Source organism: Nothoprocta perdicaria, unplaced genomic scaffold (genome assembly GCF_003342845.1).
Source record: "Nothoprocta perdicaria isolate Ctin4 unplaced genomic scaffold, notPer1 scaffold_23, whole genome shotgun sequence".
Lineage (NCBI taxonomy): Eukaryota > Metazoa > Chordata > Aves > Tinamiformes > Tinamidae > Nothoprocta > Nothoprocta perdicaria.
In genome coordinates, this window is record NW_020455455.1 from 2,792,714 (window position 1) to 2,810,145 (window position 17,432).

Sequence of the window (17,432 nt, forward strand, 5' to 3'; positions counted from 1 at the left end):
CTGAGGCTAACTACCCCCAACTCTTGTTAGGTAGAAAGATTTACACATGAAGCTCTGAACCTCCCCAACCTCATAACATGAACAGAGTGCTCAGGAGAGCTTCTAATGCACCTTTCAGTCTCACAGCTACATTGGTTGTCTTGGTGGACAATGGTATAGATGGTGGACCTAAAATAAAGTTATACACTTTTGCAGAGTGCCAACTCTGACTTTTGCAGAGTGCCAACTGCTGTGTGTGTCTACTGTCCTTCCCTAATTTATGAGCCTTTCTGCATGTCTCTTCCTTCCAGAGCTATATTCTGAGGACAGGACTTAAAAGTCCCAGCTGTTTACTACAGTTAGCCCTGATCAAGGCCCTCATTAAAGGCCAGACACGAGCAATTAGCTCTGTGTGTGGGGCAAGAAGGGCCCCAAGAGGAGCACTACTGCATACTGAATGAGCACAGGCGTAGCAGAAGCGCTGCCATCCACTGGAAAGGTCTCSTGTTTGCTCTTGCCACTACCCTCACTCAGCCACCCTCCTCTGGAGAGYCCTGCAGCCTTTTTGTCCCTACGGAACTGCCCAACATAAATTACAAGAAAATTCCCTGGCAGTAGTATTTTGCCTCTGCAAATGTAGAACAAACKAATGGAAAAATGACAAAGATTCACTGAATTGAAACAAACAGTTTTCTTTCTTCATGTCAGTATCTTTAACTTGATCCCCTATAAAATTTTTGCACTTTCAAGAAACATTTTCAAATATTCAAGAAGCTATTTTCAGTAAGTTCAAAAATATATCAAGAGTATATCTTTCTAAAAGTATACACAGAAAAAAACATTGACAATATTTTTTTGAAGTTAACTCAAAAAGGGAGAATTGTGGAGCAGCATTAACTGCCCTCCTTTCGTTTTCTACCTTGGTGTGGAGAGGTGGCATATTTCTCTTCAAAGCATCATGTGTTTTTAAATACAGTACCCTGTTACAAATGGATCATTGTTCGTTTATCCTRAAGTGGAGAACCAAGGGCAAATTCGGCAAATCTATGGAAAAAACTCAGAACACTGACCAAATCAGTTAACCTGAACTTTAAAGAAGCAAAATCCTCACCATCATCCTATGGTTTATTTAGCTGCAGGCAATCAGCAGAACTCTAAATCCCAATTCTGCCATCCTCCTGAAGAAAGCTACCACAGGAAAGTCCATGAAATAACTACTGACATTGAAGAGTTACAGTGAATTTCTTACAAATTAAATTCACCTATTGGCAGCAATTTGGAATTCAAATAGCCATATTCTTGATAAATCATCTAACCTTTTTATTTGAAGCTCAAAACTGATGTTGAAATCGTCATTTTCAAAATGCTGAACAGAAAATCGGATGCCTGTAGAAAACTGAAGGAAACAAAACAATCATTTACCAAAAATGGTAAGTCCTTCCATACCAAGAAAGCAGTACTGGTTAACCTTAATGTTGCACTTCATGGACTTGTGTAAGATACTGTTATTTTTTTAACTCAGTATTTAATAATATCATTTAGTCACCCTCAGGAGAAAATACCAGATGGAAAACTTGACTGAGAGAGAAACGATTTAGAGGAAAAGAGAAGCACACATCTGAGAACACGAGAACACAACCGTGGGCTCTTCTTCATTACTTTATATTGAGAAACCAAAAGAAATAATAGCTGTCTGCACTGCTCTTCCCTGCCCCCATCCTTGCCTGCCTTCATCCACGCCTTCAGGGCTTCCTGCTCCCTTGGTTGACCTTGCCTCCCTGTCTATAACTGACATGAGAGTTGCATGTTTTAGGTGCCATGGGGCTGACTGATTGCCTATTTTTCTTTAGAGACTATATTAGAAGAAGCTTGATGCTTTAATTTATTTTTTCACTGCCGTTCCTTAGAGTCATAGTTCAGTTAAGAGGAATACGACCTCAAAGTTATACTTGCAGTTCCATTTGCCACAGTGTGCAGCTTCCGACCCRTGAAGGAGAAGTGTGAACTGGTAATCTGCCAAACTAAACCAGTGCACCTCGTGGTTACGGGAGAGGAGAAGACTTCAAATCATCAGAGTCTGAGATTCCCCTACTCTGGTAACTTCCATTTGCTTTGCAAGAGAGATGTGGAATAAAGCAGAACAGGGTAATTCAGAAAACAGAACAGAATTCCAGGGCTACTCACTGGATATAGAGAAATATATGATGGGGTCTCTACAACCCTCTCACTGGACACTGATACAGCCTTGGTATGCAAGTGGTAGGGGAGGAGGGGCAGAAGCCATCTGTCCTCCACATTAAATTAATAAAATTGCACCCTGATGTTTAAATTAATCCTCTTAATTGCTCGCTTTCAACTGCACATGTTTTAAATTTGGCAATTTCTGAATTCTGAATTTTGCATTGAAATTGACAGCGAAGTATACAACCTGTAATCTTGCATGACTTCGCTCTGCCCCCTGTATTGCCTGAAATTCCTGCCAGAGAACTTGCACATTATACTTTCCTCTTTTAAAAGATGTTAACATATATGTGGGGGAACAATCATCCTGAGTAATTCAATGGCATTAGGAAATGAGGACCTCAGGGCTTCAATTATGTCAATACTTCAGTCTCTTACACTCCCAAAGCTTTCTTTTTTGAATGTGCTTCTCTGGAAAAAAAAATAAAAAGAATTTGCCTGGCATGCTTTTCTTGGCATGCTTGGGATAGTGTCAGCAGCAGCAAAGCAGGACACAATAATGTACAGTCTTCTATCAGGGACCATGAGAAGGCATCAAGAGGAAGGATTTTCCTCTGTATTTACACTGCTTGTAGAGGGAGTTTTATTGGTTGTTTGAGCAATCTTTCATTTTCAAGCCTTTGTTAATTTTTGAAAAAATCTTCAATTATTTTTCCCTCTTTCTTGATTTGCTGTGATGGATCACTGATTCTTAATCCATTTGCAGAATTAGAGCTAGCTAAGGCGCTTCAGCTACTTCCTATACTGAAGGCAATATTATCAGCCTAAAAAATGTCAAGTTCAATTCTTCATATTCTGAGCATTTTAGTATTGTAACTATAGCTAATCTTTCTTTCTGGAAGTAATTTTTTTTAAGGTGAAAATATAATAATCCTTAAACTAATCAGAAATGTAACAGATGCTGGAATAAAGATGTAAGCTAATATTATGACCACTTTTTGGAGATGATTTTAACAAATGTCTTCATACTTCACTCACATTTAAAAAGCATGTAATGATTTTTTTTCTTTGTATTCTCTGAGAGAAAAAATTTGAAATAGGAAATTCAGGATTTCTCTTAATGTTTTATTGTATAAATTTGTTTCCAATTCTAGCAGAAAAAAAAAATCAGTGCATCAAATAAACTTTTTATTAGATCAAATAAAGCAGACACAGACTGCCTCCCTGATATCTCAGGCTTAATTCCTTATTTAACACTGAAACACACTCCTACTGTAGGGCTCTAATGAGCTGCAGATGTTGCTTTTGTGTGGTCATAGACTTCCTTAAGATCAAGTAGCCCTCAACAATGCTACCAATAAAGGGGCAAGGGTGCTCACCCAGGCTTGCTGAAAACCCACTGAGGTCAAAGGAGCTGAATTTGATTGAGATTGTAGCAAGTTTGGTCTAGTGATCACCAGACCTCACTATTTTAGTAAGAGGTTCATCTTATCAACTAGTTTAATTTTAATTATATTTTCAAGGTGAAGTTAGTTTTGTGGAAAGTATGTTATTTGCCATGTTAGAAACAACACTTTTTGAAATACATGACATTTACTACTGATAGTCTCTTAATTTGATCTTATGTTCATCACCACTGAAGAGTATGCTGAAAGATGGCTAATATTCCTTTTTTTTTATTTATTTTTGACATATTTTACAGCGTATATGGAAGATGCACCCTCAGGTCCTGAAAAATGAAGTTGGTACATATCAAGAAAAAATGCAGTATCTTCGAAGCCTCACAGTCATTTAATCCTATTTCCAGTCTTTTCCAAAGTTCATGCAATCCTTGACCTCCCTTGTTGCCAAGAATGAGACTGCAAGAAGAGCAATCCCATTACTGAATTTCTAATACTAGAATTTCTAGTAAAACATCTGACTTGCTAAGACTGTTCAACAGACAGCACCAGTAGCCATTGGATACAGGATCTTTGCCAGTCTGATCCATTTTGATGCCATGGATAAGTAATTTGAGCATCTTTCCGGCTTGTCTGTGAAATGGTATCACAGAGAGCTGGTTTGCATTCTGGGCCATACAATCATGTGATTTTCTTTTCCATTTCTTTTTATTTTTCTTTTCTGTAACACAGATATAATTACTAAAAAGGTTACTTACTGTTGTGGGCAATGATTTCATGGCCAAGGATTTTCAAAAAGCCAGAGATCTAGCAATTTTGCTGATAATAATGCATTTTGAGGATGTGAAGTGGCAGATAATTCTGTAGTCCATTGAAGCAGTAATATCCCATGGGATACATCACTAATTCCTGACATAAGCCTCAAACTCAGAAACTAGTCTTAAACCTTACAGAACTCTAGGGATTCAGGGTGCTGAAAAGACATTACAATGACCTCAATAGTTAAGAATTTTAGCAATGTTTGATTTTGACTTAACCTTCCCTTTCCATTCCCTCACAACTTCCATAGAGTCCCTTTCTGAGCGAATAACTGATCTGCTGCCAGCGCAGAATTGTTTTGCAAAATTGGAAATGGATCAGAGCAGCCTTTCATGATTTATGCAATTTGTAGAAAGAGTTGGTATTTCACTATTTGGAATTTTGTTTGGCATCATAAATAGGTTTGGACTGAAAATGCTGAAATTCTTTCACCTTCACTAACTATCCAGGAGAACTGGTTTCAAAGATAAACTTACGCTTTAAGTTTTCACTCTCTATTCTCTATGAAACATTTTTGCACCTGGCTTTGTGATGCCCTATCTTCATAAGCCTTTATATTCAAGCACTGGAATCTTTTGTTACAAGCCAGAATACTCTTGAACATGTTATAAACTCCTTTGTTTTATACTGCTTCTTCCAAGTGTCTCAGCATGAAGTATTTTCTTAGGTATACTCGATAACTGTGCTTTTATGGAAGCCCAAGACCTGATTCTGAAGAAAAATAGGATTAGTTATGATGTGAGAACTCATTGGGAGACAGATGAGAGCAGTACCACCTAAGTGGCCACTTAATGGCATTCCCCAAGTCCTCACACTGCTACCAGTTTGGGTCAGGGATGGTGTGGAGACAGGGCTGGGGGTCGACACAGGACTGTAGTCTTGCACMTCCACACGCAGCTCCGGAGACCACTGCCTTTGCTTATGGCAATATGCACACCACAAAGCAAATGCCAATCTGCTTAGCTTGACATATGATATCAGTGCATCTGGTGTTGACATTTCTGTGTTTTTCTTCCTTCTTTCCCAAATGCATGGGGCTTTACGTTCTCCCTACCACCCTCTCCCAATCATTTGCAATACTTGTCCATTTTTATCTGTTCCTTAATAAGTTGCTTCTACCATGAAATTAACCATTAGATAAGTCAGTAGATATATGACTTTGCTAATTTTATTGCAAGAGGAATTATCTACCCTGATTTTGAGTTTGTGTAGTGCCTCAGACCATTGGTGCGTCCCATCATTTCATTATGAAACTTCATTCTCCAGAAATGCTTACAGTAACTCTTCCATTTTAGGAAGAAAAAAACAAAAATGTTTAGTTCTCTTTTCTACACTCATTGACTCCTATATCTAGTTTCCCATTTTTGTGCAAGGTCTGTCTCAACAAAAAAGTTTATGCTTCCACCTTCAAACTTACTGTCCACAGCATTCAGTATGAAATGCAAACAGTAACGATTTTCAAATAAAAGCTACTGTTTATTGCCCGTATATGTTCATACGTTTGACTATTTCTTTTTTATTAGGGAAGCTACTTATTTGTCCCAGAAAAATTCTAAAATGTTATCAATAGTCTGAAGTAAAACTTGACTCCATTCTCATTTTTGCTGATGTAAATCATGATTTAAACTCATAATGATAGATAAAAACTTGATAGAACATGAGAACTGGATTAAAGAAGCAGTCATTTGCTACCTTAAACAGAAAAAAAAAACCACTAAAAAGCAGAAATGAACACACACAAATTATGGATTGGGATTTCCACCTCATTATACTACTGCAAATCTTGTGGCAACATTTTCTTTGAAGCGATAGTAAAATAAAAATCAGGCTCTAACATCATTAATCTTTTAAAACACCAGATTAATAGTTTTTTTTTCAGAAATATAGTGCTGTCTCTTATTGCAACAGTTTCTAGTCCAAGTAAATAAAATGTTTTAGGTAATGCTTATTGCGGCACATTCTGTTAATTGTTTTCCATTTGCTCCCTTCTAAAAGTCAACTAGATAAAAATCAGCAAAATGCCTCTGGTTTTCCCTTACATTTGCTCCAGCCACCATGGGGTTCCCAAGATCACAAACCACCATTCTCGTTTCATTTTCCATCTTGTAATCACAGCTCAACACACGCAGTGCCTGCAACAAAAGGACACCAACACTGAGGGCAGAGATCACAGGGAAATGCATCCCGTCGGGAAAACGATGCCTTTTTGACCGTGACATCTCTTTTGATTCTAGACACCTGCTCAGTGCACTATCCGAACATATAATTGGTTATCATCAAAGAGAGAAAAGTGATGCCAAGGAATAGCAAATGGGAAAATATTCCACTACTGTAAGAGTCACGTTGAGATCGCTCTATTTCTAGTTTTAACATGCTGCTTTGTTGTCATGAATAATTCCTATAACCACAGTGATGTGATGAAGTAAAAGAGAGTAGGTAAAACTGAGAGAAGGAAATGGGTTTCTCAGTAATCAGAGAAGTCTAAAAAGAAGTCTAAAAGTCTAAAATGTCACTGAATGTCTCTGTAATGAGATATAATAATGAAGGGATTATTAATTAGAGGCATATTATTATATCTCTCTTAATGTAAAATGTGTTGTTGGTTCTTTTTCCTTTCTGCCTTTCAGTCCTTATTGCTAGCTGTGTCATCTGCATACAAAAGAGAGTGTGCAGAGGGAGGAAGAGCTCTCACACAGTGGAAGAGAGGAGGGCCACGAACCAACAAGATGTTCTGTTGTTTTCATCCCTGGCCTATTCAGTAAGGGAAAATACTTGCATATATGCAAGGCTGTAAMGTGGCTTTGCAAAAGCAACAGGCATATAGATCTGTTGCTACGAAGCTCTCCTCTGTGGTTCTCACAGATTAATCAAAACATGTGAGGTCACAGTGTTTGTAGGAAAGACTTGGGGAATTTCCAAACCACTGACTACCAACTCACTCGTCAACTGCAAAAGMCACTGTAAACATGCTGATCTTATCTTGGCCCAAGAATAAATGCAAAGATAGAGCATGTTGTGGAAGAAGCCCATGAGAAGCAAGCTCTCAGTACACCCCTCATCGAACAGTGACACCTGAACAACTTGATAGGAGGAAATAACATTTGTTACAYAGCATGCCCAGGGAATTAATGGCCACTCCAAGCTCCTCTCTGTCAGGGAGTGGGGGGATTTTACACTCTTTCCAGCTGGTTGATTGAGGTAGGAAGCAACTCATGGGAGAAGAAAGGTTATTAACACATTTTAAACCTAACTTTTTTWAAAAAATGTTCATTTTAGATTGACTTGTGGGTTTATAGTTTTCTTGATGAGTTTTTTTTTTGGTTGAAATTGCTATCTGTAAGTTAAAAAAACAGACATTCATCTATATTTSATACTCTGCAATTTCTTTATAAATGCTGCATCATTAGTGCAAAGTAATTTGCCTTTATAACACATTTCTTCGTCCCTTAAAGACTGAACAAATGGATGAGTTTTGCAACAAGGTTGCAGACAATTTAGAAGCTGTAGTCTCAGACTGAAAATGGTTAATGACACTATATCTATGTGGACAGCATTAGAAAAGCCGATTTGTGCAGCAAAAAAACATTACAGAGGGTCAGCTGGGAGAGAATTCTTTCAAGACTAAGATTCTTGCTTTTTTTYCCGACTGATCACCACTTTGGGGTGGTTAAATACTAAACAGGAAAATAAAAGCAGGMAGGAAGCAAGCTGGAGGAAAGAGACTTACACACCCAGAACTGTCATTATCATTAATTTTACGTGTAACTCGGCCAAATGGAGGGTTTTCTCACAAAATCCTTCTAACTGCCACTGGCAGCAACTTACATTTTTATAGCAGCATAAGAACTTCTAGGCAGTTTTGAGCAGCAGCAAAACTCCAACAATTAACGCGTGTTTCTAGGGGTGCATTTTCACTAGAAATTGATTGGATGCTGCAAGTTATCGAGGCAACCTACAAACCTAAATTTTTTTCTGATTGCCCTAATGATGATTACTAATTGATGCCAGAATAGTTAAGCACCACAGGTTACAGAGYAAAATACCTCATTTCCTTGAGCAACACCTTTCAACCTTATTTTTCTGAGTAAAAGTAGGTAGATTAGGTATCTTGATTACGAGGTGCTAGAATCTAGTTTCTCATCTAACTGATGAAAGAAGAACTAGCATTTGTCTGCAAGAAGCTCATGTAATGACCCATCTAGCCAGCAAMTTTGTACTTAAAACATCAATTTTCAGGTAAGATGAGAAGGTTGCAGGATGTTTTCCTATTTTACAAGAGTATCACACTATAGTTCAGAAAAGCGTGGGGTTAGTGATCAGAGTTTATCTACCCATTGCAAAGTCAGTGTGGTTGTGACTTTCAACAGATCAACAGTCCTCACCTTGAGCAGTCATATCAAAATACATTAATTGCTTTGGTATGGAACAAATACCTATCAAGGCTTAAGTATTTGCCTGATTTACTTCAGTAATTACTCCATGGGAGTTTGAGAACTGATGTGTTCGATATGGGAAGCTCTTTCACTGGATAAGGATTAGTGCATAGTTCAAGAAGGTACCTACAATATAAGTATAYACTGTGTCTGCATCTATTGCTGGCCATGGATATGTGAGGACACACTTATGAACACAAAAACTCATGTTTGATGGGAAGTATTTAAGGGATAATTATTTTTCTCTATTAGTGAGAYTAAATCCAGCTTAACAATAAAGAAGCATAAGATCCTGTATAATTATTTTGAGATAATGCATAATGGACTAATTTTTTTCCTGGTTGCATCAGAAGCGTAACAAGTGATTTTTGTGGCTTGTTACATTTCATTCGCTCAGCCTTCAGCGTCTTTTAGCTCTGCTGGCTCTGAGGTGACTATCACTTCTGTCTTAATACTAGGAAGTCTATAATACCTCATTTGTAACTACAGAGAGGACTGTAAACACTGATACAGCGACAGTCAATGAAACCCTTGGTTAAGGAGTTTCAAGATCATAACATCACAATCCATCTGCTCACTGAAATAACTGTATTAAATAAGGGGCATTTCTGGAAGACTSAGACATAGCTCACTGGCAGTGTACTGCATAAATGCAAAAGTAAGAAGTCAAATTTAGCCTCCTCTAAAGGTGACAAAAGAACATTATTTTTTTTCTATGGTCCATGCCTCAATTTTTTATCTATGGTCCATGCTTTATAGATCAACAGACRTTCATCCAGTGTGATAAATTCTCTTACATCTCACAGTCAGAATACCATCAGAAACTGTGCTAAAAGTACAAAAGAAATATGGAGGATAGGAAGGGGTGGGTATTTTTACTTATTTGTTTTGTGCATACAGATGTGCTAGAGAAGTGGAGTTCCAGATCATTTCTGTGTTATCATCTCCAATAACTTCATTCTTTTTTTTTTCTTTCTTTTTTTTTCTGGATTGGGTTAAAAGTCCCTTAATAAATTTAATTACAGAAGGAGAAAAAGAAAATACTTTGTGAGCTACTTTCAACTTCATTAAAAACATTTGTCTTTAGGAAGGAAATTAACTTTCTTTCTCCCACTCTCACCCTTGAGGCCCTTCTGAAAACTCCAGGAAGAAAGAAAGTTCATGTTGCAACAGACTGGGAGATTTATGTGCAGATGAGGTGATTCAGATTTGTTGTCCAAAAGAGAATACTTGAACACTCTGCTTGTTTGCAGGATAGTGTTTCATCTTCGCTCTTAAAAAAGCAAACAAACTCCAAGAAGAAACACTGCAAGTTCAGTTCAGCTTGGCTGGGCTTTAGTCTTCTGTGTCCTTCTGTGAATACTGGCACACTTTACATTATAATTGCTTATCTGGTCTATCCCTAAGACAAAATAATTGGGTAAAAATGAAATCATTTTTTTTTAAGTTTTATAGTGCAGTTAATATTCAATTATCCAGGATGCTGGATACCAGAACACTCTTAATAATGGAAAAAAATCTGAGATACTGGGAGTACATCATATTAGGACAGAGATGTCCTAGTGAGTGGAATTCAGYGGGCTCATTAACCATGGCCAAGAGCTGGTACCAGGAAACTGAAGGTTGGAAGCACTCAATCAGAGAATCATTATGGTTGGAAAAGACCTTCAAGATCATCGAGTCCAGCCCTTCAACACCATGCCTGTTAAACCATATCCCTAAGTGCCTCATCTCCATCACCCTTACCAGCTATCTACTAGCTGCTTTCAGCTGGCATATCCTATGCAGGTTAACCTTGCTCTCACTTCGGATTTATTGTCACTAACATTTTGATTTTCATTTACCTTGTTGTTGCGTTCAACCCCAGTATAATCAGCTTCTGGTGGAATCTTTATATGTAGCTCAGCTTCATAGGCTCCTTCTCCATCGTTCCTTGGGTTTACTATGAGCATGATGTAGTTTTCTTCCCCTATTATGAGCTGATCTTTATCTCTATATAGAACATACTACTTGTCAGGAGTTAAAAAAATACACAATTAAACTTTAAGCACGAATAAACCAGATATCCAATTTACTCGCGTAGCATCTGTTCTAGAAAATGTTTTGTGAACATCAAAGTAAAAGTTTTTCACAAAAATATGACTCCAGTAAGAAGCAGACATGCACCTGGGAAGGAAAGAGCTCAGAGAAAATACACAAAACAGACACTGGAAATAGGCTACCACAGAACTAACAAAGTTAGTTGTGTGAAATTTCAGAGCCTGACTACTTTCTACCTAGAGAGAAGTATCTAGTGGAGGAACTTAACTGCTCCATCAGTTACTTTCTGGAGGACATGAAGTTTTCAGCATTTCAACTTTCCCTTCATGCCTGTTGCACAGTGAGCAATGACACAAGATCTCTGTCCCCTTCCCTTTCCCATGGAGTCAGATAATTGCCAGAGGTTCCTGTTTGGCACATTTCTCCCTCTACAGGAAGAACTGTTGCCATGCTCTAAAATTCTGTTTTATTGCACTGTAAAATGAATTCAAAAGAATTCTGTCCCAAGTTCATACTCACTGAAAGTAATAAAGCAAAAAGTTTCTTGCAACAACAATTTATATTATCTGTTGGCATCTGTAGAACTAGAAACATTTCTAACAAGCGTTTCTAAACTATATTTTCTATGATTACTGTTAAACACTGTGAATGTGCGTGGCATAGATATATTTTGTAAGCCAGGGCTTCCACATTTCTTGCTTTTAGAAGAACTGGAGGCAGTAATTAAAATCTGGAAATCAGGCAAGGCTGACAGGAAAGGATATTGCCAACAACTGAATGGAGCTCTGCACATTTCATTCCGTTAAGGCAGTGTCCGAATTTTGTACTACATACTATCACTTATTTAATTAAACTTACGGCATAGCAGAAAGTTGCAAGTCAGGGATGCACAAGTTGTCCTCTCCACAGTCTACTAGGATGTAAGCCTGTATTCAGAGAATCACAGAATGGTTGAGGTTGGAAGGGGCTTCTAGAGATCCTCTAATGCTCCAGCAGGGACACCCAGAGCACGGGGCACAGRGCGGCATCCAGGCRGGTTTGGAAGATCTCCAGAGAAGGAGACTCCACAGCCTCCCTGGGCAGCCTGTGCCAGGGCTCTGTCACCCTCACAGGAAAGAAGTTCCTCCTCACATGGAGATGGAACTGCCTGTGCTTCAACTTACACCCATTGTCCCTTGTTCTATCACTGGGGTATTGTTGCAAATAAATTTATAATACATTTAACAAATGTTTCAAAGTCCCTGGCATAAATGCCACTAGCATTGCCCTGGTGAACTGGTTATATCTATAACCTCCTCCTAGCGCGAGCAGTGCTAGAGACTATTTGAGACTGTAAATAAYGTCCTTAGCAGAACATCATAACCTCTCAGGTCCTTTCCCAGCCTAGTAATGTGGCTTGCATATTCTAGAAAGCAATCACAATTGTGAAAGCAATGACATTTTGGAAATGCTTTAAAGACTTGCCAGACTTGCCTGGTTCTATATTTATATTCAATTTACATCTTGGATTAATTAAATTCTTCTGTAATTTCTGGGAATGCTATGCTATTTTAAGGAAGATGTCACAAATCGTATTCCTACATGCTTTCATATCTATATACAGAAAATGCTGCATGCAAAATTCATACCTGTTCTGTAACTGTGCTCTTCTGATAATAGTTCAATATTGGCTTTACAACAAGGTTATCTTCAAAATTGGATTCATCCAAGCTATAATTCAAGTTTATGTTGATGGGAGATAATTTATCTCTGAATTCTGTTTCATCCTGCGGGTGACAATCACATAATAAAAACAATGCATTCATATACTTATTCCACTTGAGTATGTAATTATCAAAAATCAGAATTTGCTCTTTACTGAAGGCTTCACTGCTTTGATAGGCGTTGGATGATTTCCAGCTACACATAGTGTTGTTAAGAAGGTAGAATGACTCCCCAGTGACTGCAATGCCCAGAACACATGGCCTCCCCAGACTAACATCCACAAACAGCATCCACAGCCAAGCTGAGCAGACTCAGGGTTTTCTCAAAGCATCCACCTAAAATGGAGRTGTTTAAAAAAGCCACACACAGAGCCAACTCCTACCAGCTCCTGCCTCCTTACCTTTGGAATGGAGGGAGGGCCTGGGTTGATTTGAGGAGCTAATATTGTTGGTTTGTTCCATAATCAAGGATTTATATGTGTCAGTGATGGCAAAAATCCATCATCTTTATTGTCGAAATACTCCCCTAAAAACTGCTTGAACCTCCTCTTCAGGGCTTTTCGAGGAGCAGCCTTAAAAACCCGCTTCTGTTGTACCAGATAATTTCAGCTACAGGTGAATGAATACTCAATGACTTTTTAATCTTCACAAGTTAAGTTTCACAAATTAATTTTATACATTTAAAAAATGTATTGGCCTGAATTCTAGGCCAATATTTTTGGGAACAGTCCTTTAAAATACCCGCTAGAACTAAAATGACATGAATACTCTTCTGCAAAGGAAACCTTTCTTTTATATTTTCATTGAGAAAACACAGGAAAACTCTCCCTGGCAGAAGAATAGACTGGTTACCCAGATGAGGCCTTATGTTAAGTAAATAAATTCAAGTTAATTACACTTTCATAATTTTTGGTTCCCCTGTAAACTGTTATTAGTTTTGAGATGACCGCYGCAAGAAACGTACTATTTTTATTATTCTTTCCAAATCTCTGGTTCTACTCAACTGAGGAGACAACAGTCCAAAATATTTTAAGCAACTTACTCTGAGATACACAAGGAAGTCCTGGCAATGAAGCTGTTTCTGTCTTTCCATCACAATGGAGAAGTAATGATGTGACTGATGGTAATCAAAGAAGAGGGTCCTCTTAACAGCTCCTTTCTGTTTCAGCGAATCTAATTGCAATTCACCTTTCAGCACTAGAGGATTTAAGTAAATTTAATATTCATTTAATATAGCAGGGGAAATAAAAACTAGCAAAAAAAACCCATGTATTACAGTTAATTATTCTAACAAAGTCTTCCAGGTAAAACTAATGCAGACCTACAAGTGCCTGTCTATCTATTAGCACATTAGCTTTTGATTATAGAATATGTGTAATTTCAGTTAAGTTTTATAACTTTATTTACAAAGCATATCTGTACTGAGCAGGACTTCTGCTTCTTACATTTTTCCCCCAAAATACAACATCACCCAAATAACCACATTCTTGTTTGGAAAACGGATTGAACTGAATAAAAAAATCTTCAAGTGAACAATACAAGCTTCCTGCTTATATATTTTCTTACTATAGAAATACTTCATTTCTAACGTCTTTTAATATGTAAGAAATACAAGTAGGTGAGTCTGAGTAAATTTATATAAAGAATTTCTTACCTATCTTATCTGAAATACTTTGACCTTCAAAAGCTGCACAGACTCTTACAGTAAAACTATATAAAAAAAAAAAGGAAAGGTAATTATTAACAAAAGGAGAGCCGACCTGGGAAGCAGCAAGACATTGAAGTTTTTCATTCTTTTTTTTTTTTCAACAACTCACTGCTGCCTCACGGTTATCTTGTTGTTAAGGCATTTAGTAACTCTGTCTTCTCTGTATCCTCTGTGCCCAAGGCACCCACTCCTTTCAGCCACAGGCCCACCTTTTCCCTAGTCTTCCTCTTCCTGCTGATGCATTTATAGAAGCCCTTCCTGTTGTCCTTGGCATCTCCTGCTAACTTCAGTTCCAAACAGACCTTGGCCTTCCTCATTGTACCCCAGCATTCTCTAACAGCGTTCCTGTATTCTTCCTATATGGTCTGGCCCTTCTTCCACATTATGTATGTGCTCTTTTTCTCTTTAAGTTTTCCCAAGAGCTCTTTGACCATCCATGGTGGTCTCCTGCCTCGCTTGCTTGACTTCTTTCTTGTAGGAATGCACCGATCCTGAGCTTGGTGAAAGTGGTGCTGGAATATTAGCCAACTCTCCTGGACCCCCTTTCTTTCTAGGGCGCTGACCCAGGGTATTCCTCCAAGGAGCTCCCTGAAGAGATCAAAGGCAGCTCCCTTGAAGTCCAGGATTGCAATCCTACTTCTTGCCTAGCTTCCTCCTCACAGGATCATAAATTCCAACATCTTATGGTTACTGCAGCCACCACTGCCCCCAACCCTCACATTTCCAGCTAGGCCCTCTCTGTTTGTTAGAATCAGGTCTAGCAGCATCCCTCTCCTTGCTGGCTCCTTTACCACTTGCATCTGCAAGATAACAAGAAGTTATCTGCAATGTTCTACAGAAACCTCCTGGACYGTCTGTTCCCAGCTGTGTGTTTATCCCAAGAGACATCAGGGTGGTTGAAGCCCCCTRTAAGGTCTAGGGCCTGTGATTGTGAGGCTTCGTGCAGCTGCCTGTAGAAGCCTCATCCACTTCTTCCTGGTCTGGAGGCCTGTAGTAAACAGCCTGCACAGCATCTCCCCTGTTGGCCTGCCTTTTAATCCTCACCTACAGACTCTCAACTAGCACTTGTCCTCCCCTGTGCTGAACTCCATACATTCCAGTTCCTCTSTCATGTAAAGAGCAACTCCACCACCTCGCCTTCCTAGCCTGTCCTTCCTAAAAACTCGAAAGCCATCCACGGCCACATTCCAAATATTAAACTATACTTAACCACTAGGTTAATAGGAGTGCTGATATACATTCCATGAATAAAATGCAAATTCAGCTATATTTCCACCTTTTTAGAATTATATGTCAACAGATGAAGAACTGATCATTTGCTTACAAGGACATGAACAGCAGGAATGAGAAAAGCCCACGTAGCTGCAAAAGCACAATTTAGGTATCAGGCTTCAAAGGCCAGTCTGACACGTTATAACACAAAATTGTAATTCTTCAAACGTAAACTCATAAACTGCCATCATCATCATCTCTGCTTTGATAGATCACACAATTTTTAAATTGATATCTGAAGTCATATACTTAACTGTTAATGTAAGAGCCAAGGTTTAATCCTTCCACTTCAGGCAAGAAGGGAATGACAGTGCAAAAGACTAAGACTTGGCAGTTCATTAATCTCTTGGCTCTGGCTATCTGGCAATATAATAAGTTAGGCAAGATTTGGACACACAGTTGTGAGTCTCAGGATATTCAATGAAGAAATAATTCTAATGAGATCAACAAAGTTTGACCAAAATGCAAATGAACTAGAAATGTTCATCACTTTGAAAAGAAGATGCTGTGAAGTGTCTGAGGGCTGTTTTAGCCTTTTGAAAAAAGGAAAGCTGAAGAAATGTTGAATTCAGAAAATCTTTGAGATTTACTATTTGATTTATAGGCACATTAAAAAAATGGYTGAATTTCAAGCTTACCTGTAGCTTGTATCTTACTTGCCTGTTTTCTCTGTGCTTTAGTTTTCCAATTTATATGATGGCTAAAATAATATTTCCCTAGTACTCGAAAACATACAATAATCATCATTATTCATATTTTACACTTCCTGAAACTTTTTTGGTAGGAGCTCTCTTTTCATTCTGATTATGCAATGTCAATCAGTAGATGTTTTACACAAGTTGCACAGCTGGCTAAGAGATACAGCAATCGATCCCAGAGGACTGAGGAATTCTTTGCCTGTTGGAGTTTCCCTACAAATTGTTTTCATCTGTACAATACAAGCTTATACCAACTAAAGAGAAAAAATACAGTGTGCAAAAATGCAGCTGCTCTTCAGTCATTTTGGAAGTCTAAGATAAATATTTCATACTATGATCTAAATCTTTAGGAAAGAATATTTTTGAGTAAAGCAGACAAAATAAATTAGGATCCTACTAAAACTCTTATAGATAAAAACAAAACATTTTCAAATTATTTTAATAGAAAAAAATTAAAGGTAATGAAAAAAATACAATTAAAGAGTATACTTCTTTTTTCCCACTGTTGAAACAGTATTTTAAAGCAGGATCGTTTTTTAACACAGGTACGTTGATGTATTTCTCTTGTGTAAAAAATACCTGTTTTCTTCCCCTAAACTGATTATAAGCATTATGATTTACAGAGAATGAACTCCAATATAGAATGAAATATTTTTTAAAATTCTTTAAAAAATGGTGTTTTGAAAAAAAAATCACTTGGATTAATGAAACTGTTTCAGTTCAATCTAAATTGGTATTGCATAAAATGTTRAAAAAGAAGTTGCTTGAATCAAAACATAAGGATGTTCTATTCAAGAAGACCTTTTTATAGGTCTTTAGGACCTATACAACCCTTTTTATGGAATTATTTTTGCAGAAGATGACACTTTTCTGTTAGTGGTTTTGATGTTTCAAAAATTGTGTCTTTCTACAGAAATGACTCATTGGAAATTTTTCAATTAGCTCCATTTTCCTGTTTCCATCTTCTGCTACAATGTTGCTTTATCTCATTGCCTAGATAGGGACTATACATTGATTAATTCAGGATGAATTTTGAAAAAAATAGTTAGTGAAGCCCTTCTATAGAAGTGTTTTGTGATTGCACATTTCTACCAAAAGCTGTATTACCTTAGACAATGATCTTTTAAGGATGTGTCCATCTTTGTCCTCTATGGCAGTTAAAAACAGCTTTCCTGTGACCATAGAGAGACAGGTACAGC

General features: G+C 37.8%; 1 protein-coding gene across 1 annotated transcript in view; it reads right to left on the reverse strand.

The window, feature by feature from the left end:
• ITGA8 (integrin subunit alpha 8) overlaps window positions 1-17,432 on the reverse strand; it is an 83,821-nt gene that overhangs the window by 35,189 nt on the left and 31,200 nt on the right. The window contains exons 14-20 of the mRNA XM_026039362.1: window positions 14,210-14,265; window positions 13,598-13,752; window positions 12,481-12,618; window positions 11,711-11,778; window positions 10,657-10,804; window positions 6,419-6,511; window positions 1,296-1,375 (exon numbers count right to left, since the gene is read on the reverse strand). Coding sequence (XP_025895147.1) covers window positions 1,296-1,375; window positions 6,419-6,511; window positions 10,657-10,804; window positions 11,711-11,778; window positions 12,481-12,618; window positions 13,598-13,752; window positions 14,210-14,265 — 738 coding nt within the window. The remainder of the gene's footprint in view (window positions 1-1,295; window positions 1,376-6,418; window positions 6,512-10,656; window positions 10,805-11,710; window positions 11,779-12,480; window positions 12,619-13,597; window positions 13,753-14,209; window positions 14,266-17,432) is intronic.